The 23,778-nt window shown below is 41.3% G+C and overlaps 1 protein-coding gene across 2 annotated transcripts in view; it reads right to left on the bottom strand.

Moving 5' to 3' along the window:
* Positions 1-23,778, bottom strand: part of tmem39a (transmembrane protein 39A) — a 63,248-nt gene that overhangs the window by 6,684 nt on the left and 32,786 nt on the right. The window contains exons 3-7 of one of the 2 annotated variants that reach the window (XM_078559942.1): positions 15,259-15,481; positions 13,131-13,235; positions 10,656-10,739; positions 9,754-9,908; positions 1,857-2,184 (exon numbers count right to left, since the gene is read on the bottom strand). In XM_078559942.1, the coding sequence (XP_078416068.1) occupies positions 1,857-2,184; positions 9,754-9,908; positions 10,656-10,739; positions 13,131-13,235; positions 15,259-15,481 (895 nt within the window). The remainder of the gene's footprint in view (positions 1-1,856; positions 2,185-9,753; positions 9,909-10,655; positions 10,740-13,130; positions 13,236-15,258; positions 15,482-23,778) is intronic. The other variant, XM_078559943.1, reaches the window with a different exon arrangement.

Genomic DNA, 23,778 nt, shown 5'->3' with positions numbered 1-23,778 from the left:
CTATCATTCGTTGACAAACCTTACAAAAGAATGTGCAAAGTACTAAAAAGCCATCATAGCATGTGGAATTATACTGCAACTAGGTTACTGGCTTCAGGAGATGAGGAGAGAAAATAGAAATTTAAGAGACAAAACTGAGCTGTCCTACAAGCATTCTGGTGAATCAATGTGCTAATTTATGAAAGTGCAGATAATATATTGAGACGGGCAGCTGGATATCTTAAAAGTAGGCATATTTGTTGCTCCAGTATCATACAGACATTCGTTTTCACAAAGTATTTTATTGGTATCTATATTAAAACAAAGTAGGAACTGCAACTAATCCCTGAGGCTCTGTTTACTTGCTTTCTGGAACCCAAGCTGCTTTGGCTAATCTAGACTTCTCTGTTCTTTAAGCAAGGTGTTGTTTTACTTTGATATTTCCAAATCTTTTGTCACTATTAAAATTGAATAGATAGCACATTCTATGCGAATTATTTCCAAGTTTTCTTGTTGGTTATTTTTGTTTTACGCATTTAAAAAAGTATATTTTGCAGTTTCAAAAATAAAATTGTGTAACAGGTTTCAGGAATTTAGTCCAAATTGAATAACCAGGGTAAAGACATTAAATACAAAACATCTGACTAGCAAAAATCTAATATTTATGTTTAGCTAGTTACCTTCCCAATGACACGTGCAGCATGATCACAAAGCAAAATTTTTGCTCAAACCACATTTGCAGCAGTTGACTGCCATCTGCAGAGAGTACGGTCTTGACTCCAACTATAGTAATTCCATATTGGTACTGATGCTATCGAGCACTTCGCTCAGATGGCGAAAGACATTTTTGTATAGCATCAGCTTTGACTTGTTGGTAGCATTCTCGCTGAATCAGAAAGATATGGGTTTAAGTCCCATCACAGAAATGAGTACATAATCTAGGCTGACGCTCCAGTGCAGTCCAGAGTGCTATACCACTGGAGATGTAGACTTTTGGATGAGACACAAAACCGAGGCCCTGCCTGTCCTCAGGTGGATCTAAAAGATCCTATGGCATAAAAAGCAAGGGATTTCTCCCTGGTGTCTTTGGTAATATTTATTAGTCTAGTAATATTTATTATAATATTTATCCCTCAACCAGCATAAGAAAAAAGTGTGGTCATTCTCACATTGCTGTATGTGGAACCTTGCTTTGCAGAAATTAACTGTCACAACATGACTACACACCAAAAGTACTCCGCTGGCTGTTAGGAACTCTGGGGCGTCCTAAGATACTGAACAACATTGTAGAAATGCAAGTATTTTTCTTCTTGCTTTACCAGAAATTACCAAAGATAATTACTGTCAGGGATTACAAGCACACATATTTATACCTTGAAACTTAGCTTTTTGCAACTCCTGCTTTGACTTGGATTGGTTAGTATAAAAGTTAAATTTTGAGGTTCAAAATTTTTAACAGCTGATTTAAAAATAAAACAAATTATTTGCGTAAATATTACAATGGCCAATATGCAGGTGGGTAGGTAGATCTTTGGCGCAGAAAGAATCTGGAACCCCATTAAAATGGAGATTAATATTTGTGAATTTTCACATGCAAGCAGAACCCATTAAAACTGGCAGGAAATGAAATAAACAAAGCTACCTTTGTGGGTAGTCTGACAGTTGGGCCAGAAATAGCTCTCCACCTATCCATTCGTCATAAATAAAACTGCACAGATTGTTCATAGCCTTGTCCTCAGTACCATTTGCTTAAGTTGGGCCTCCTTCACTAATTTGATATACAGTAGATAACATGGAATATCTGTTCTGCCCACTTCAACACAGTGACCTTCCTATATTGCTCTACCTGCTGGAGGAGAAAACCTGAGTAAACTCACCTTAACAAAACAAAGAGGCAAAAAAGCTACATAGTAGGCACTAAATAGGGAATTGAAGAGAACCTCTTTTATCCTTTTATTAAAATCTGCTTTCAGACATTCAACCTCATTTCGAATAAGGTCTGGGGAGAGAGGGCAAGTGTGAGCAGGGATGGACGTTGGGTTATTAAACTGTTCTCTGAATGATTCTCGAAGGAGTGTGAAGAAGTCCTTTGGCCTGACCATGACCGTTTCCAGCTGGTCATTTAACAGGAAACCACATTCAGCTGGTAATGGTTGAGTCCGATTTTCCTGGTGGAAACAACACAGTGGCACATAAACACCAAATCTGAAAAGGGAAGTGAACAAACCAGTATCAGTGACTGAAATTAAAAATGTAATAGCAATCCTGTTAAGTAACAGACATTTAAATCTATTAATTTCTTTTAGATTTACCACTTAATCAGCTCATAGTGCAATCATTGCTATACATCATTCAGAGCCTGTCACAAGGACAAATGGTGGCACTGCAATAGCAACCTATGCATTTCAAGGTATAACTACATATTTGAACTGGTTTCCATCATTACTTTTTCATTTCAGAGTTAACTGCTGTTCATTCAGCCAATAATATTGAATGGCAGCTGCTTTGGATTGGTACCCAAAAAATAATTTGAAGCAAGCTAAACATCACCTCAGTGCTGAATGTAAAATTTCAAGTCACTACACTTGAAGTACAGACCATGTAACAAGAATTTTATGAAAATCAGTAATATTTTGCGCTTACATTAGGAAGGAAGCGCTTTGCAGTACAATTACTCCCCCCATAGATTAGTCTTCCTTTTGGCTCTTCCAAGCCACTTTTCCATGTGCTAGATTTAGTACAAAAGCAACAAACTCCATGACCATTAGTTAATAACATCTCATCCAAATCACATTTCAACGCTTTCATCCCTCCGCAGCAAAAATAGACAAAACCAAGAACACAGGTTCAGGCTTCAATTTTTGTTTACAGAAACAAGGACGAGGATACAGTTAACAGCGTCTTAATATGGTTTTGGTTGACTTGTACGTTACATTCTGTGCACAGTAAAAGGTTTATTTGCTCTATCATCTCATACACAGAGTTCTGGCTAATTAACGTCCATTCTCTCAGCTTTGAGAGTGCATTCCACCTTGAGTAATCCACCCTAGTGTTTCAAGTGTAAAAAGCTAATTTTGGAATTTAGCAAGGTGGATAATTGAGATATGTAGACCTAGAAGGTTCCAGGTTTGATTGCAGCTCTGTTGAGTTAGCTGACAAAGTGGGATGGCACTGGGGCCATTACCATAAGCTTTAGAACATTAGATAAACTGATGGAATAAAAACTCAGGAAAGGCTTCCATCCCGGACTGCTGCCAGCAATTTCTGCTTATGAGTGCAAACAGGTGGCTCCATTCTTAGCTATCTAGATGCAGCCAAAGAATTACCTGCAATGACTGCTCTTCCTGTTTTGTTACATGGTGTCCCCCAAGGATCTATCCTTGACCCCCTCCTATTTCTCATCTACATGCTAAGCCTCAGTAACACTATCCAAAAACAGTGTCAGTTTCCACATGTAAACTGATGGTACCCAGCTCTACCATATTGATGAATGCTTCCAGCATTTTCTGCTCTTATTCCAGATTTCAAGCATCAGCAGTATTTGCTTTTGTTCTACCACACCACCAACTCTCTTGATTTCACCCACTTGTCCCTAAATTATCAGGCTGCTTATCTAGCATCCAGTACCGGGTGAGCACAAAATTTTCTCAAAAAAAAATTTGAAAGACTGAAGTCCATGTGACACACTATTCCCTAGCTACAGATCCCACCTCTCTCTCCGGTAAACGAGGCTGAACCATACTGTCCGTAACCTTGTGGTCAAATATGACACCAAGATGAGCTTTCAGGCACAGATCAGATGGTGCTATCACCAAGACAGCCATTTCCACCTTCTCAACATCACCCAGCTACTCTACACCCTGCCTTATATCTTCTGGGAGCTTTGATTCAAGCCTTTGTTGTTATCTCTAGACTTAGTTATTCCAACACATTCTTGGCTACCTTCTTTCATTCTATCTTCTATAAACTTGAGGTCATCCAACATTCTGTTGTCGACGTCCTAACTTGCATCAAGTCCCGTTCAGCCATCTATCCCCATGCTTGCTGACCCACACTGGCTCCTGGTTAAGCCACATCTTGAATTTAAAAATCTCATCTTTGTTTTCAAATTGCTTCATGGCCTCACCCCTCCTGATCTCTAATTTTGTCCAGTCCCACTACCCTCAAATATCTTCACTCCTCTAATTCTGGCCTCTTAAATTCCTGATTTTAATCACTCCACAACTGGCAGCTGTGCCTTCAGCTGCCAAGACCCTAATCTCTTTCCTTCTTTTCTTAGGGTGCATCTTATAACCTCTCTCTTTGACCAAGTTTTTAAGTCATCTACCCCATCACCTCCTTAAGTAGCTTAGCATCGAATTCTGTTTGATAATGCTCCCAAGAAGCATCTCAGATGTTTTACAACATTAAAGATGCTACATAAATAACATATTGCATTGTTTTCTATCCCTTTGCCAATTTTGTATCCTTTTATCAACAAGGCTAACACAGAATACTTTATACTTTGTTCTGAGGAACAAAGGGACCATGGCATGTGTGTCCATAGATCTCTGAAGGCAGAGGGGCATGTTAGTAGGGTGGTGAAAAAGGCATATGGGACACTTGCCTTTATCAATCGAGACATAGGTTATAAAAGTAGGGAAATCGTATTGGAGTTGTATAGAACCTTGGTGAGGCCACAGCTGGAGTACTGTGTACAGTTCTGGTCGCTACTTTATAGGAAGGATGTGATTGCACTGGAGGGGGTGCAGAGGAGATTCACCAGGACGTTGCCTGGGATGACACATTTAAGTTATGAAGAGAGGTTGGATAGACTTGAGTTGTTTTCACTGGAGCAGAGAAGACTGAGGGGCGACCTGATCGAAGTGTACAAGATTATGAGGGGCATGGACAGGGTGGATAGGGAGCAGCTGTTCCCCTTAGTTGAAGGGTCAGTCACGAGGGGACACAAGTTCAAGGTGAAGGGCAGGAGGTTTGGGGGGAGGTGGGGGGGGGGGGGGGGGTGGATGTGTGGAAAAACTTTTTTATCCAGAGGGTGGTGACAGTCTGGAATGCGCTGCCAGGGAGGGTGGTGGAGGTGGGTTGCCTCACATCCTTTAAATAGTGCCTGGATGAGCACTTGGCACGTCATAACATTCAAAGCTATGGGCCAAGTGCTGGTAAATGGGATTAGGTAGGTAGGTCAGGTGTTTTTCACGTGTCGGTGCAGACTCGATGGACTGAAGGGCCTCTTTTGCACTGAGATTCTGTGGTTCTGTGAAAATGCCTTTTGAAAGTCCACATACACCAACTGCACTGCTCCTATCCACCTTCCCTGACCACTTATCAAAAAACTCAAGGAAGCTGGTCAAACATAATTTGCCCTCAACAAATTTGTGCTGGTTCTCCTTTATTAATCCATGCTTGTCCAAGTGGCTGTTAAATTTCTCCAGAATTGTTTATAAAAGTTTCCCCACTGACTGGGTCTGTGATTGCCTGGTTTATTACCCTTCCCATTTTTAAACAAGGATGTAACACTTGAAATCCTCCAGTCCTATGACACCAGTCTTGTAAGTAAGAGGATTGTGGCCAGCACCTCTGCAATTTCTGACCTTATTTCCCTCAGCAACATAGGATGCATCCTATCCAGACACAGGTAACTTATCCACTTTAAACACTATCAGCTTTTCTAGTACCTCTTTATTTTATCTCATCCTGTATCCCAGAAATCTCTTTTTTTAAAAAAGAAAAAAAGCATAGCTTCGGAAAATTCCTTTTCCTTGGCAAACACCAATGCAAACTATTCATTCAGTACCTCAGCCATGGCCTCTGCCTCCACCAATAGATCGTCATTTCGGCTCAACTGCCCCTCTGACAAATCTTTCACTGTTAATATGCTATAGAATGGAATCCAAAGTTCTTCTATGTTAGTTGTCAATCTATTCTCATACCATCTCTTTGCCTCATTTTGTTTTCCACATATCCTCAGTACTTTATTACATTCAGCCCGATTCTCCCTTATTATTACCAAGCAGATATAGTCATGCATTCCCTTTTTCTGTTTCAGCCTATTTTCTAACTCCTTTGTCATCCAGGGAGCCTTGACTTTGGTTGCCCTCCCTTTCCCTCTGTACTGTACACAAGCCATCTGTTCTTCAAAAGTCACCCATTGTTCTATTAAACTTCTGCCCACCAGTGTTCAACTCCCAATTTACCTGGGCCAGATCCCCCTTCAATTCACTGAAATTAGCCCTCCTCTAGTTAAGTATTTTTAATTCTAGGTTGCTCCTTGTCCTCCTCCATAACTAATCTAAACCATATGATACTATAATCACTATCCCAGAGGCATTCCCTGACTAACATTCTCCATGATCCTCCTGAGGACTAGAGTCAGCAATGCCCCTTTCCTCATTGAGCAGGGAACAGAGTGATCGGGAAAATTCTCCTGAACACACTTTAGAGATTGTTCCCTTTAACACAAATCACTGACATATTCAATATTGGAGTAGTTAAAATCTTCCAGTATTACTATTCCAGTTCTTCCACCTCTTAGCAATTTTTTTTTCTGTTCTTCTATCCCCTTCCCACTTCTTGGTGGCCTATAAAATTCACACAGCTCCTTTATTGTTTCTTACCTCCAACTGAACAGTTTCTTTGACCTGTCAAGGGTATTCTCTCTTCCTAGCTGTGTATTATTTTCCTTAATCAAAGCTACTATTTTCCTTCCCATCTTTCCAGATTACCTTGTACCCAAGGATCTTAAACATCCAATCCTCCCTTCAAGGCAGGTCTCAGCTGTTGCCATGATATCATGTTCCCATGTGGCATTTTGCACCTGCAGCTCAACTTTATTAAAAGCACTTTGTGCATTTACACATATGCACTACAAATCTAACTTTGTATTTCATGTGATCCCACATGATTCTATTATTTCTAACTCTGTCCCTTCCAGTCCACTGTACACGTTTTCCCTGCTTTTTAAATAATACACCTTGGTACTCAACCTGATGAATTAGTTGAAATGCTTCCCCCACAGCACTAGTTAACCTGCCTGCAAGGTCATTGGTCCCAGCTCTGTTCAAGTGCAACCTGTTCATCTTTTACAGGTCTTTTCTGTCACAGAACTGGTCCCGTGTTTCAGGAATCTGAAGCAGTCCTTCAAGCATCTTTTCTCTAGGTCCTTCAGGGCTGAAGACACAAAGGTTTGAATTTTTTTTGTGACAAGGAATTACGTAATTATAGCACTTTTTAAATGGTCTGTAGTGTAATGCAAATACTTCTAGGCCACTTCAAATAAGTGGAATTATTAGACATCAGATGGGTAGAAACATTAGTTCCCTCTTTGTTTACCGTCCATTACTGTCAAGACTGTGTACCATTCCATTGCATCATTTCACCAAGGTGGCCTCAGCATTTCAGCATTCATTCGGTTAGTGCATGTAATACAGGATGAAGTCCATACTAACAACAGAACATGACTTAACTGGATTATGGACATGCAAAGCGAAGCAAAGGACTACAAGCAGTGCTTTGCAAACTATTTTTCAATATGGCTCTATTTTGACAAACCACCGCTTTATCAAGGGTACTTCAGGATAGACAACTGGCCTTGCCAGCAATGCCCACGCTCCATGAATGAATATTAAAAAATTCTTGAAAATTAATGTGACCCCAAATACCAGCAAAAACAAAACAGCAATAAAGCAGCATAGTAACATTCAGTTTTTAATTAAAGATTGTACAACATATAATACATCATAAAAATGAAAATCTGTGTTTTGAAGTACTTTGTAAAATGTTATTTTACATACTTGAAGATTTCAGTGAAGCTCTTCATCCTCCCTGGCAACAGAAACTCAGTGGAGCCCCTCCCTTCCACCTCCTCTCCCTCACATTGTAAACAGTCCCTCTTCCCTGCCACACACATACCAACTCCTCTCCCCAAACTGCACCCGCCTCCCCCACCTCAGCAGGTCCTCTTCTCAATGCACCATTCACTCTTTCCGCAGGCTATTCCCAACTGCGACTCCTCCCCAACCCCATCTGCAGTACCAGACTGAGACTCAGGCTCCACTGCTCCCCGCCCCGTGGCTCCACATCAACCCCCCCACCCCAAGAGGCAGGCTCCACTGCTTCTCCACCCACCCCACACCCCACCCAGGGCTGCCAAACCCTGCCGTGACTAAGGCTCCACTGCTCCATGCACCCCACTGCTTCCTATCTCCACCATATCACCAGCCAGACCTGCCAAACCCCACCAAGACTCTGGCTGCGCTGCTTCCCTCCCACCTCACAGAGCCTGTTGAATTCCACAGCTCCACCGAGTGGCTAGCAGCAGAGCACGCCCTCCCAGTGGGATGACTGACGGCAGCTGGGTCCGGGATGGTCCAAGGCTGAGTAGCGGCTACCCCGATTCCAGGTCCCAGTCTTGTTACTGGCAGATGATTTTTTTCCAGGATGAGACACTCTCCTCATGGCTTTGGCCACGTTGGAGGCAGCAGTGACCGAGGGAAGGCGGGAGTCGAAAAAAAATTAAAGTGGTGGAATTTTATTATCCAAAATTCAGAATTTCGCCACTCGGCGGAAATTTCTCATCTGTGGCGCTCGGGCACAGATTTGTAAATTTCAAACTTTATATCTGGCAATGCCAAGTGCTCTTTGTGTTCATAATTCAGATCAGAATCTTTACAGTGCAGGAGGCCATTTGGCCCATCGAGTCTGCACTGTCTCTGAGTATTCTACCTAGTCCCACTCCCTTGCCTTATCCCTGTAACCTTGCACACTCTGTTCAGATAGCAGTCCAATTCCCTTTTGAATACCTCAAACGAACCCACTTCCACCACCCTCAGGAAGTTCGTTCAAGACTCCAACCAGCCTCAGTGAAAAATTTTTTCCTCATCATTTTTACTCCTTTTGCCAATTATTTTGAATCTGTGCCTTCTAGTTCTTGATGATCCCTTGAGTAGGAACAGTTTCTCATTACTTATGCTGTCTATACCCCTCAGGATCTTGAATCCCCTCTCAGCCTTCTTTTCTCCAAGGAAAATAGTCCCAACCTCTCCAATCTATCCTCATAGCTACATTTCTTCATCTCTGGAATCATTCTTGTGAATTTCCTCTGTACTCTCCAATACCTTCACATCCTTCTTCAAATTTGGTGCCCAGAACTGGACGCAATACTCCAGATGAGGCCTAACTAGATTCTTCTACAAGTTCAACAATGACCTCCTTACTCTTGTACTCAATGCCTCTATTAATAAAGCCTAAGATACTATATATTTCATTAACTGCTCTCTCAACATGCCCTGCCATCTTCAATGATTTATGTACAGCTATGATGATAAAATGAAAACAAATCAACCATTCTCAGACACTAACAGGCCTTGGCTACTTAAGCTTTGCTTTTCTTTGGCAGATTCAAGCAAAAAAAAAACTGTTGAATTTTTAACATGCAAGCTGGTGTTACTGTCGAGTTCTGCAAAAAACAATTGATTTAAACAATTCCAGAAAGTTGCAGTCTCAACTTGATTATAATCATTGAACCATACCAGCACAGAAGAGGGGTCATTCGGGCCATTATTTTCATTATAAACACTTTCAGGATTTGCACCCAACACAAGACTAAATTTCAAGAGGATCACAATTAGGTGAACCACTCGTAGTAACCTTTAACACTGTTTTTAGAAAAGCAGCTGGAATATTTATAAATGGAATTTGAGACATTTAGAAGTCACACATAAAAATCGCTCTTCTCCTACTAGCCAACAGTAAAATATTTATAAAAAGAATACTTACGGGTATCCAAGGAAAAGGAGATTTAGCACAGAATGATTCCTAAAAAGATTGACAAGTGTCCAGCACAGTACCCAGCCACACAACGTGAGAAGTACCAAACGAGCCACTATCAACAAAGTGTACCACACTATAGAGGTTGTACTGGTTTGAGACGCCTGCAAGAAAGAATTACATTAACTGACAAGATTCCAAATTTGAATCGTGCGTAGATTAGCTGAGTTAAGAAAATTATATTCCGATTAGCAGAAAAACCGTCTCCTCAATTCTATACTTAAAATCTGCCAATGGCTACTGCTACAATATCTACACAAGTACTGCCATTTCTTAGAAGTCAGCCCAGACAGGAGAAAATAAAAACTGCAACACAATTTATCTTTAGCAGTTTCAAGGCAGAAATCATGAACATTGAAAATAAAAATACAACTCACAAAGAAGCAACGAAGAACTGAAAAACTGGTAGAATAGAAATAGGTACCTTAGTGGGATGCAAGCATCATTTGTAACGCAAGACCATGCTGACATATTGAAATATTAGTTAATAGGATGCTCAGCTTTAGAAATTTTGGAATTAACTAGAGACTCACTGAAGCATAGAAAATTAAATCAGTGATACTCCATACCATTGATGATACTTGATGTATCACAAATAATCTAGTTGTAAAACCCATACATGCCCCCATGAAGGTGCATAAATAGCGAAGAGGTTCCAAGCTATAATGGAAAAAATTAGCATTTGATTTATGCCACCAGTTAACTACAATTCCTACAGATTTCTTTTTTGAAAGAAACATGCTATGGGTTGGTACTAGCTTCTATTGAGACAGGCATGCATGCAGTTCACTAGAACAATGTAGTCACAAGGCTACTTCTAGATGGCAAAAAATTCCATATGTCAAACTCACCTCTGAAACGAGGGTCCAAACCAGTCTTCGGGCCAACATTATAGTAATGAACGCTGCCAAGTGATAATCAATCAGATGAAAGCTCTAAGAAAGAAAAGTTAAATATTAAATAAAATGATCACTCATTAAGATATTACACAAAAACATCTGCATAGATTGGTTTATTAAAGCAGAGATATAATTTCACAAGCCTGACACCAGGCTCTCAAAACTAAACTACTCCAAATTTTGCTATAGTAAGAGACCCCCAGGGGACAGAGGAAATGTGTTAGGGATGCTCTCAAAGTATTTCTGAAGAGATCCAACATCCCCATTGATTCATGGGAGTCCATAGCCTGCGACAACTCAAAACAGAGGAGTATTCGAGAAGGCATCAAGCAACTTGAGACACTTTAACAGGAGCATGTGGAGATCAAAGTCTAGGCAACGGAGGGAGTGCACAGCACTTCCCAAAGCAACTCATTTACCCACCACTTCAAACATCTGCCCGATGTGGTAGAATCTGCGAATCACACATCAGACTCTTTGGTCATATCAAAATGCACAAAACTGGAGTGGAAGCAAATCATCCCCAATCCTGCCCAAGATGAAGATAACTTCACAAGGGTTATTAGCCTCACTACCCTTTCTGCAGATCGCAGACCACATGGAAGTCACAACAACCATTTTATAAATATCACCCACGAAACAAAGCAAGGCAATAAGTGGCTTGATTGGGTGTTTATTCAAGCTATTGAGCTGAAATGCACGAATATTCAATTCAATGTAATAAAAGTGCCTTGTATTGAAACTCCTGACAGTGCAGAGCTGGATCAAAGGTATCCAATTTTACACATTATTTAAATACTTAAAGCAGAAATTGATCTAGTTCATAAATTATGAAACAGTTTGGGATTAAAATCAATGCCTTGGAAAGGAATTCGTAACGTTGAGAGAACTTTCTTGGCTGTAGCCACTTTTCAGGATTTGAGAATTCTATCTTATTTATTTTTCCAACCCAAGTGATCAGAGAAAACAGCAAAATATGCATATTTTGATCAAATTTATGACTGAAGTATGTACAGCACTGGAATTCCCTAAAATTTGGAATAAAAGGCCTTCAACCTTCAAGACTGAAGGATTTTAGAATAGGCATTGTAGGTACACGCTGCTGAAACAAGATGAACTACTCAAATGTAAAACTGATTAAAATATTCTGTAACTAATAGCATGTACTTAAAATAAAAGTGAACAACATTTTGAAAAAGAAAAAAAAATCCACACCCAGCTTAGTTGTGAACTGCTTACTCTATGACTTGGATCATCAAAAGCCAACTTGCAACATTTGACAATATTCTGCATCCTCACTGGTTTTGTGTGTCACAGAACTTTCTGCTGTGGCTTAAACAGGCCACCCAAAATTTGTCTGGCAAATTTGATACTAAAATGCATGTATCATGATAACAGTGGAATCAATTCCTGGGACACAAATTTTTCATTCATCTGTGATAAGATTTGCAATCTATGAATTAACATAGCAGGCATGTTTAAGGTCAATTTAAGTGCAATGATGTACAGAAAAATTAGTAAAATCTAACATTTTACTGTGAATTCAATAAAAGTATTGTAGAAAAGCATTTTTAAAAAGTGCATGGTATTAAAAAAAACCTTTAATTTAAGGCTGTAACAGTGAATGAGTCACTTCCTTAAGGTTTATAAAGAATGATGGTGGTTCGGTCTGAATTCAAAGGTTAATGGCCTTTCAGCATTTTTGTACAGTTTAATGCATTATATCCTTAATCTGCTTAAAAAAATCTAAATTTCCTGTAGTACACATCGGGCTAGCTGGAAATGCTTGCTGTCCTTTTGCATACTGGCGTTTACTTGTGTCAACATCTCAGGTATTTATATTTAGGTAAAGAAGAGATAGAGATATGTTTTTTTACAAATATGTAAAAGTCAATTGTCCTGTTCAACTTAATAGGGAAGACTTTCAGCAAACCTGCTGCCAGATTATTCTGGAATGCTAGGTCTGCAAAAAACCCATTCTTGAAGTGGCCTTAAATTTAAGAATGCATATATAATTAATGAAACTGAACAAGACAATATTTTGAAGATAATGATTGGGTTGAAATTTGATATTGCCCGATGTCTCATATCCAACGCATCATGTATTAACATGCTCACAATGGGATAGTCCCTCAATAAAAGAAATACAGCAGAATGGAAGTAATAGCAGAAGTTTTTCTTTCCATCAGTAACTAGGGGCAAATTAATTTAAAAACTTCAGATTTATGGAACTACATGTTAATAGTTTTGTGGTTTACAGCCATGCAAGGCTGAGGTCATCCGCAAAACATATTTTTTTTTTTAAAGAGGTGTGCATTTCTTAGCCAATCAGGAATGTCATACTGATCAATAAATTACTTTTCCACTTTTTCTTCTACAAAAGTAGCTAAAGGGAAAAATATCGTTTTATACTCCCCCCAACCTCACCTTGGAAGAGCAAACTTCGACTGAGTGCGTAACTTCCATTTTTTCACACCATTGATTCCTGTAGTCCAAGAACAATGACTGGCAGATTTGCATTGCCTGTAAAAACTGTATTAAGACTCCCGTATTCATTTCACTTAGATTCATAGGCAGAGAGGTAAATTATTAACCCATCAGTTAGATGGTCCATGTGTTTTTGGGGGCGGGGGGAAGAACCCTTCCATTGTGGTGATGGTCTTTTTAAGAACTACAGAGATGTGGTCTGGTAAAGCACCTAGTTTCCGGTAATTGATCATGTGACCAAGTTATCCAGAAGCTAAAACAATAAATAGCATTGGGTCAACATGAAGTTAGTTATAGGGGGTGAGCAGATCATAGGTCTGTTTCAAGTCGGATTTTAGTTTAGAACCAATTTGCTGCAGGGAACATCTGTGTACAGTTGAAATTCTAAAATGGTGTGGAAACATTGATAACTAAAGGACTCTACTAACAGTAAGTTGATCCTCTAGGATAGCAAGGCTGAGAAGAGACAGAATGAGTTTTAGATGCAAGACTCCAGAGTTAAATATTAGAATCAGGAGAGTTCTGACCCATGGTAGCTGTGTTTAAGACGTTAGTGACGCCTGTGTTGAACTGGAATTCTATAACCATGGGACGGTTGGAGGAGATTTGAAGGGGCAACCTTGCCCAGAAGTAAGCGGAAGGCTCCAGAAATCTTACCCTGCATATGAATTTTTGAAACAGCATTCAGACAAAGTGGTTAATCTTCCAATTTCTGCTAAGTATCTGACTTGAGCTTATCAGGGTACAAGTTAAAGGGGCGTAGAAAAGGTCAGTTGCAAGTACAGTGCAGCAAATCTGCCTGTCCAAAATTTCTAGAATGTGCCATGCATCAATTTTTATTGAGTAAAATAAAAATACTCAAAATGGACAATTCAGCTAGGCGCTGCATTGGAACAGTGTGGTACCTGACTAATTATCCCCATTCGTTGCTTGCGCACCAATCTATTACTGCACTTGACTTCACTCAATCCGGCTTGACTTGAATTGCCAAGGCACAAACCACCTGATTCGAAATCCAGCATCGCCTCAGTCCTGAGGTTGCCAGTTTGAAACTCATACCTGTTTAAGTAACTGTGTTCATTCTACTTTTAATATCTTTAACTTAACTGCCTACTTTAGATTGTACTCATCAGTATTTATGTTCTTTGACTATTATTTAGTAAAATTCTTTTGATTTTAAACAGTGAACCTTGTAGCCTCATTCTTTTAGTAAATACCTGGATTTTATATTTCTAAAAAAAAATGTTACCAGTCTCTACCAAGATCTAAGCACACACCAAGTGTAAGAAAACAATTATGGGAAGAGTTCCCGGGGCTGATCCACATACCTTCTAGCAGCTGCATTGGAAGGAACTTGTCAATGGTTAAACTGTTGGCCAAATGCTGATGAATTCTAGGACTTCTTGTACACAATCTAGGATTGCCATTTTTCCCTGAAGACATTATACATCAACACATGGATACGAACAGAACCTAAATAAGAACCATGAACCAGTCCTCAACCAAAGCACCAAACTACTATCTTCAGAAACTTAGATCTAAGAGCAAGCATGAGAGACTGTCTGTGCAGAGACTGAGTGACTGCAAACAGAGAAAACACATACACATAACTCAGAACAATAACACACAGTTACTAAATAAAAACAAAAAACTGCGGATGCTGGAAATCCAAAATAAAAACAGAAATACCTGGAAAAACTCAGCAGGACTGGCAGCATCGGCGGAGAAGAGCAAAGTTGACGTTTCGAGTCCTCATGACCCTTCAACAGAACAGTTCTGTTGAAGGGTCATGAGGACTCGAAACGTCAACTTTGCTCTTCTCCGCCGATGCTGCAACACACAGTTACTGTTCGTTTTGTTGCTGGTAGAAGTATAAGAGAAGTGAATTACATAATCTCATGATTTCAAATTACACTGCAAAATATAATTTGAACTGTCGTACTGGGTTTTATTTGACTATTTAGTTAATCTCTAACATCACAGACTGGTACCTATTGATGTGCTCTCAAATAAACAGTGAGTCAGTTACGTGTTCTCATAACTTGGACTCTATAAAAGACATGCTCACCAGTGAGGTAGAAGCAGCAGGGTGATTGTATGGAAACCACCAGACTGTTTTATAGATGTTAATATATTGGACAAGGAGGGCCATCAGCAGGTAAATGAAAAAAAGAAGCTCAAAGACAAGGCATCCGTCCGTTGGAAGGTCAGGAATACGGCAGTGGCGGACAGGCTCTGGGGTAATCAGGGCAGTGATGGGAGGGGCAGACAAACCAATGGCACTGCCATTCCTAAAAGGGAGAAAGAAAATATTGTAAAACAGTAAATAAATTTATTTATTTTTAAAAAAATGTAGTTCAAATCAGCTTCACTGATTTCTTAAAATGCATGCAAAAACACTGAAACTTACTCAGTAACTTGAAAATTTTATTTCTAAGGGGATGAACCTTTGATCAGAGAAATCCCGTTAGACTTCAGGATCCTTCATAATTTTGTAAATGGGCGCATTACAATAAAACCACATGAAAACAAAATCCACAATTGTCATTTTTCAATTTAGAGTGGATAGACAATCTCAACTACTGTGTCAAAATATATATTATCTTTGCAGATTAGTCAAACTATAAACTAGAAAGTTCCAACCCCTCAGGGCCAAAGCATGATTGATAAGCAAGGCACAAATACTAGGCATCCAAACTATAGTACAAATAGTTTGATAAAATGAAATCCCCACATGAGTCAGTTTTTAAAAATGGGGCATAAATGCAGATTTTGTAACATCAAGACAGAGGAAAGATGGAAAAGTCCCTTTATTTTGAGGCTGACATTTGTAGCAATCATATCTGCAGGTTTACAAAGTCTTTCTCAAGGAACGAAAGTATTGCACTGAGTTTGTACAATGATACTAATCTACAGGCAAGTTAAGTTACAGGTTTACAGAAAATTTAAATCATTTTTCTGTATGAACTGTCCTTCTGAATGTTACTAAATCGGTGACTCAGTGACCAACATTTAGAGTAATATCAAAGCAAAATAGTGCAATTTCAATTTTTGCAACTAGATGGAACTAATGTAGCTTTATAAATGCTGTAGGAATAAGGATCCCAAACAGTTTTATCTTCATGGGTCACATAGTATGTACCATGGAGCCTCAGGTATTTGTGCAAAAGCTTAAATCCATGTTCCCACATGATTGCATATAATAAGTTGCTGACATGAACAGATTCATGTTCACATTTTGATTACAATCTAGTCACCAATAAGGCAACAGCACTTTCCAAACCTTCAAGTACAACAAATTCAAACAGAATAAAATAACAAAAGCACAAATTGCTTGAAGTTGCTTGGGTTTCAAAAAGCAGGTGGAAATTTAGCCATAAGATTACCCATGGCTGACTGGAAAGTAATGGCAGCCAGGAATAAGGCAGTGATTGAACAAGTATTGATAAATAGTGAAAACAAAATGATCATTGGCAACCCCCAGGATGTTGATAGTGGGGGATTCAGCGATGGTAATGCCATTGAATGTCAAGGGGTGATGGTTAGATTCTCTCTCGTTGGAGATTAGTCATTGTCTGGCACTTGTGTGGTGCGAATGTTACTTGCCACTTGTCAGCCCAAGTGCATTTGAACAAGGACTGCTTCAATATTTGAGTCGTTGTGAATGCTGCTGAATATTGTACAATCAGCATCAAACATCCCCACTTCTGACCTTATGGAAGGAAGGTCGTTGATGAAGCAGCTGAAGATTGTTAGGCCCACGACACTACCCTGAGGAACTCCTGCAGTGATGTCCTGGAACTGAGATAATTGACCTCCAACATCTGCAACCATCTTCCTTTGTGCTGCCAACCAGAAGAGAGATCCCCACCCCCCACCTCCCTAATTCCCATGACTCCAATTTTGCTAGGGCTCCTTGATGCCACACAATCAAATGCTGCCTTGATGTCATGGGCAGTCACTCTCACCTCACAAGTTCAGCTCTTTTGTCCATGTTTGAACCAAGGCTGTAATGAGGTCAGGGACTGAGTGGCCCTAACGGAACCCAAACCGGGCATCAATGAGCAGGTTTTTGATAAGCAAGTGCTGCTCCATAGCACTGTTGATGGCCCTTTCCATTACTTTACTGATGATCGAGAGTAGACTGATGGGTCGGTAATTGGCTACATTGGTAATTGGCAGGTTGGATTTGTCCCACTTTGTGTGTACAGGGCATTCCTGGGCAATTTTCCACATTGCCAGTGTTGTAGCTGTACTGGAACAGCTTGGCTAAGGGAATTGCAAGCTCTGGAGCACAAGTCTTCAGTACTATAGCAGGAATATTGTGAAGGCCCATAGCCGTTGCAGTATCCAGTGTTTTCAGCCGTTTCTTGATATTGCGTGGAGTGAATCGAATTGGCTGAAGACTGGCATCTGTGATGCTGGGGACCTCCGGAGGCGACCAAGATGGATCTTCCACTCGGCACTTCTGGCTGAAGATTGTTGCAAATGCCTCAGCCTCATCTTTTGCACCGATGTGCTGGGGCCCCCCATCATGGAGAATGGGGATATTTTGGAGCCTCCTCCTTCAGTGAGTTGTTTAATTGTCTACCACCATTCATGACTGGATGTGGCAAGATTGCAGAGCTGAGATCTGATCCATTAGTTGTGGAATCACTTAGCTCCGTCTATCACTTGCTGCTTAGGACTACTAGCATGCCAAACAGCATACCTGTCAACCAGGTTGACACCTCATTATGTATGCCTGGTGCTGTTCCTGGCATATCCTCCTGCACTCTTCATTGAGCCAGAGTTGATCCCCTGGACTGGTGGTAATGGTAGAGTTGGGGATATGCCAGGCCATGAGGTTACAGATTGTAGTTGAGTACAATTCCGCTGCTGCTAATGGCCCACAGCACCTCATGGATGTCCAGTCTCTAGTGCTAGATTTGTTTGAAGTCTATCCCAATTACCACAGTGGCAGTGTCACACAACACGATGGAGGGTACCCTCAATGTGAAGAAGGGACTTCATTACCGCAAGGACCATGTGTTGGTCACTCCTACCGATACTATCAGGGACAGATGCACCTGCGGAAGGCACACTGGTGAGGTTGGTTCCCACATCACCTGCCGCAGATTCAGTCTAGCAGATATGCCCTTGATCTGGCAGAACTATACTGGGTGGGGGACTTCAATGTCCATCACCACAAGTACGTTCTACACCTTTGTCATGCTTAGTTCTTCTTCCAAGTGGTGTCAACATTGAGAAGTACTGATTCATCAGCTGTAGGGGGGCAGTACATGATAATCAGGAGGAGGTTTCCTTGCCCACATTTGACTGGACCACATGAAGTCTCATGGTATCAGGTGTGGATGTTGAGGGCTCCCAGGGCAATGCCCTCCCGATTGCATGTCACTGTGCCGCCACCTCTGCTGGGTCTGTTTTGCTAGTGGGGTAGGACATACCCAGGGATGGTGATGGTGGTGTCTGGGACATTGTCTGTAAGGTATAATTCTGCGATTGGAGGCTGCTGCTTGGCCAACTCTTCCAATTTTGATACAAGCTCCCAGATATTAAGAAGGGAGAAATTGCAGGGTCAACAGGGCTGAGTTTTCCATTGTCGTTTCCAGTGCCAAAGTCATTGCCAAGTGGCCCGTCCAGTTTCAATCCTCAGACTTCGTAGCGGTTTATACAACCGAGTGGCTTGCCAGGCCATTTCAGATAGCAGTTAAGAGTCAACCACAACTCTGCGGGTCTGGAGTCACATGTAGGCCAGACCAGGTAAGGACCAGAATTCCCTCTCGAAAGGACATTAGTGAACCAGATGAGTTTTTCTGACAAATCGACAATGGGTTCAAGGTCATTATTAGACTTTCAATTCCAGATTTTTATTGAATTCAAACTCCACCATTCAAACCCAGGTCCCTAAAGCATTACCCTGGATCTCTTGCTGAATACCACTTACTGCACCCCCTCAGCTGATGAACCAATACTCCATGTTGAACACCACTTGAAGAAAGCACCGAGGGTGGCAAGGGCATAGAATGTACTCTGGGTGGGGTGCTTCAATGTCCCTCACCAAGAGTAGCTCAGTAGCACCACTACTGACCGAACTGGCCGAGTACTAAAGGACATAGCTGCTAGACTGAGTCTGTGGCAGGTGGTGAGGAAACAAAGAGGGGAAAAAAACCAACTTGACCTCTGCCCACAACAGTATTGGTGGGAGTGACCACTGCACAGTCCTTGCAGAGACGATGTCCTGCCTTCACGCTGGAGGATACCCTCCATCGTGTTGTGTAGCACTACCACGGTGCTAAATGGGATAGATTTCAAACAGATCTAGCAACTCAAAACTGGGCATCCATGAGGCATTGCAGGCCATCAGCAGCAGAATTGTATACAACCACAATTTGTAATCTCATGACCTGGCATATCTCCACATTACCACCAAGTTAGGGGATCAACCCTGGTTCAATGAAGAGTGCAGGGGAACATGCCAGGAGAGAACCATGCATATCTAAAAATGAGGTGTCAACTTGGTAATGCTACAATGCAGGACTACATGCATGCCAAACAGAAGCAGCATGCGACAGACAGAGCTAAGCGATCCCACAACCAATGGATCAGGTCTGAGCTCTGCAGTCCTGCCACATCCAGTCGTCAATGGTGGTGGATGACAATTAAACAACTAACAGGAGGCCGCCACTCCACAAATATCCCCATACTCAATGATGGGGGAGCCCAGCAAATCAGTGCAAAGGAAAGGCTGAAATGCCAAGTGGATGATCCATCTCGGCCTCTTCCCAAGGTCTCCAGCATCACAGATGCCACTCTTTAGCCAATTCCATTCACTCCACATGATAATCAATAAACGGCTGAAGTCACTGGATACTACAAAAGCTATGGGTCCTGACAACATTCCAGCAACAGTACTGAAGGCTTACGCTCCAGAAATGGCTGCGTCCCTAGCCAAGCTATTCCAATACAGCTACAACACAGGCATCTACCCAGTAATGTGGAAAACTGCCCAGCTATGTCCTGGAGGACGATCCAACCTGGCCAATTTCTGCCTATCAGTCTACTCTTGATTATCAGTAAAGTGATGGAAGGCGTCGTTGACAGCGCTATCAAGCGGCACTTACTTAAGAATATCCTGCTCACTGATACTCACTTTGGGTTCCGCCAGGGCCACGCAGCTCCTGACTTCAAAACAACCTTGGTCCAAACATGGATTAAAAAAAAAAGTTAGACCCCAGATGAGGCAAGAGTGACTGCCCTCGACATCGTCAGAGTATGGCAACAAGGAGTCCTAGCAAAACTGAAGTCAATGGGAATCAGGGGAAAAACTCTCCACTGGTTGGAGTTGTACCTAGCACAAAGGAAGATGCTTGTGGTGGTTGGAAGTCAAATCAGCTCAGTCTCAGGACATCGCTGCAGGAGTTCCTCAGGGTAGTGTCCCCAGCCCAACCATCTTCTGCTGCTTCATTAATGACCTTCCTTCCAATAAAAGGTCAGAAGTGGGGATGTTCACTGATGATTGCACAATGTTCAGTGCCATTCACCAACTCTTCAGGTACTGAAATAGTCCTTGTTCAAATGCACTTGGGCTGACAAGTGGCAAGTAATATTTGCACCACACAGTGCCAGGTAATGACCATCTCCCCTGGACATTCAATGGCATTGCCAAATCTCCACAGTATCAACATATGGGCTTTACCATTGACCAGAAACTGAACTGGGCCAGCCATATAAATACTATGGCTACAAGAGCAGGTCAGAGGCTGGGAATTCTGCAGAGAGCAACTCCTCCTGACTCCCCAAAGTCTGTCCATCATTTACAAGGCACAAGTTAGGAGTTTGATGGAATACCTTCCACTTGCCTGGATGAGCGCAGCTCCAACACTCAAGTACCTGACACCACCTGGCTGAAAGCAGCCCGCTTGATTGATACCCCATCCACCATCTTAAAAACATTCATTCCCTCCACACCCAAAGTAATGGCAGCAGTGTGTACCATCTAAAAGATACACTGCAGCGACTCATCAAGGCTCCTTCGACAGCACCTTCCAAACCTGCATACCCTACCACCTAGAAGGACAAGGGCAGCAAATGCATGAGAAGACCACCACCTGCAAGCTCCCCTCCAAGCCAACACCATCGTGGCTTGGAACTATGCCGTTGTTCCTTCACTGTCGCCGGGTCAAAACCCTGGAACTCCCTCCCAAACAGCATTGTTTCTGTTCCTCCACCATCTGGACTGCAGCATTTCAAGATTGTGACTTACCACAACCTTCCCAAGGGCACCTGGGGATGGACAATAAAAGCAGACCTAGCCAGCGATGCCCACATCCAGTGAACCAAAGAAAAAGAAAACACCTTAGGAAGAATATATTGGCCTTGAAGGAAGTGCTGTGTACCTGGGCTCCAAGGGTTAAAATGAGGAGTGATTACATAAACTAGGGCTGCACTCCCTGGAACTTAGAAGTTTAAGGGGTGATTTGATCAAAGTTTAAGATATTAAGGGGAATAGATAAGATAGAAAGACAGAAACTATTTCCAATGGTTGGGGAGTCTAGGACTAGTCAAAAAACTAGAACCAGGCCTTTCAGGAGTGAAATTGGGAAGTACTTCTACATGCAAAGGGTGGCAGAAGTTTGTAACTTCCTTCTGCATAAAGCAATTGATGCTGGATCAATTGTAAATTTTAAATCTAAGATTGACAGATTTTTGTTATCCAAAAAGATATTATGGGATATGACAAAAGATGGTAGAGTTAGGTCACAGATCAGCCATGATTTCACTGAATGGTGGAACAAACTAGAGGGGTTGAAAGGCCTATGCCTGTTCCCAAGTTCTTAATCATGATTGAACACAAACGTTTGCAGAAGCATGCGAGCAATCCAAGCAGTAGCTAGTGTCAGTTTAATACTGCTAAAAACAAATTTCTGAAGTACAAGTAAAATTTCTGGCAGTTGCAGCCTAGAGTTCAGTTTTTGGATTCTCACTATTGTTCAGGGGAAAGGTCCAAGCTTTTCCATTTTGGTTTCTTTGAGAAAAGCACAAAACATTCCCAAGTAAATGACACCTAAAAAAAGAACATCAAGTATTTATGGTCTGCATGGTTTGATACCGCGTCAAGGTCTCTATCCTGTGAGGTTATCTAATCTAGGATGGAGCAGCAAGAGACTGAACTCCGTGTTCCTAGAATATCAGTGATCAGGGGAACAAATAACTTGCTGTCCAAACAAGCTTGGCAAGAACTTTGTAATTATTAATTTTCTTTCTGGAAAAAAGTAATGCTATAGCATTCCATCATACTGACAGGGAGAGCCTAACTTGCATTTTTGGCTTCATGAAAATATGAACATAAATTCACATATATGAAAAAAATCTGTCATTCCTTAGCTCTGGGACATCTGACTTTGGGAGCAAATGTGCGAGGCCTGTATGTGGTGCGTGCATATAGTTAAATTTAATATTCTAGTGTTCTACACATGTGCAGACTCTTTTTGGACATATCCTATATCAAAACTAACTAAACTATAATCAGCCAAATGCAAACTGACTGATTTATGGGAGAATGACAAAACTGTTACAGTTTTTTTTGAGGGTGTTATTAGCAGGATAGATAAGGGGAACCAGTAAATGTGGTGCATTTGGATTTTCAGAAGGCTTTCTCTAAGGTCCAACACATGTTAGTAAGCAAAATTAGAGCACATAGGATTGGGGGTAATATACAGACATGGACTGAGAGTTAACAGACACAAAACATAGTAGAAATAAATGGGTAATTCTCAGGTTGGCAGGCTGTGAATAGTGGGTTATTGCAAGGATTGCTTGGACCCTAGCTGTTCACAATCTATATCAAAGATTTGGATGTGGGGACCAAATCTAATAAATATTTCCAAGTTTGCTGATGACAAAACCAGGTGGGAATGTGAGTTGCGAGGAGGATGCAAAGAGGCTTCAAGGGGATTTAGACAGGCTAGTTGAGTGGGTAAGAACATAGCAGATGGAATATAATGTGGAAAAATGCAAAGTTATCTACTTTGATAGAAAAAAATGCAGAGTATTTTTTAAATAGAGAGAGATTGGGAAATGTTGATGTCTAAAAGGACCTGGGTATCCTTAAACGTAATTCACTGAAAGTTAACATGCAGGTGCAGCAAATAATTAGGAAGGCAAATGGTATTGTGGCATTTATTGCAAGGGGATCTGAGTACAGGAGTAAAGAAGTCTTGCTGCAATTGTATAGAACCTTGGCAAGACTGCACCTGGAGCATTTTGTACAGTTTTGGTCTCCATACCTGATGAAGGATATATTTGCCACAGGTGGAGTGCAACGAAAGTTCACCAGACTGATCCCTCGGATGACGTGATTGCCCTATAAGAAGGGATCGAGGAGACTGGGCCTACATTCTCTAGAGTTTAGAAGAATGAGGGATGAAGCATTGAAGCATACAAAATTTTTACAGGGCTCAACAAAGTAGATGTTTCCCCTGGCTGGGATGGGGGTGGGGTCCAGAACAAGGCGTCACAGTCTCAGAACAAAAGTAGGCCATTAAGACTGGAGATGAGGAGAAATTTCTTCACTCAGAGGGTGGTG

Source organism: Cetorhinus maximus, chromosome 16, assembly GCF_964194155.1.
Source record: "Cetorhinus maximus chromosome 16, sCetMax3.hap1.1, whole genome shotgun sequence".
NCBI lineage: Eukaryota > Metazoa > Chordata > Chondrichthyes > Lamniformes > Cetorhinidae > Cetorhinus > Cetorhinus maximus.
Note: the sequence above shows the minus strand (reverse complement) of the source record. Positions and strands in the feature narration are given on the sequence as shown.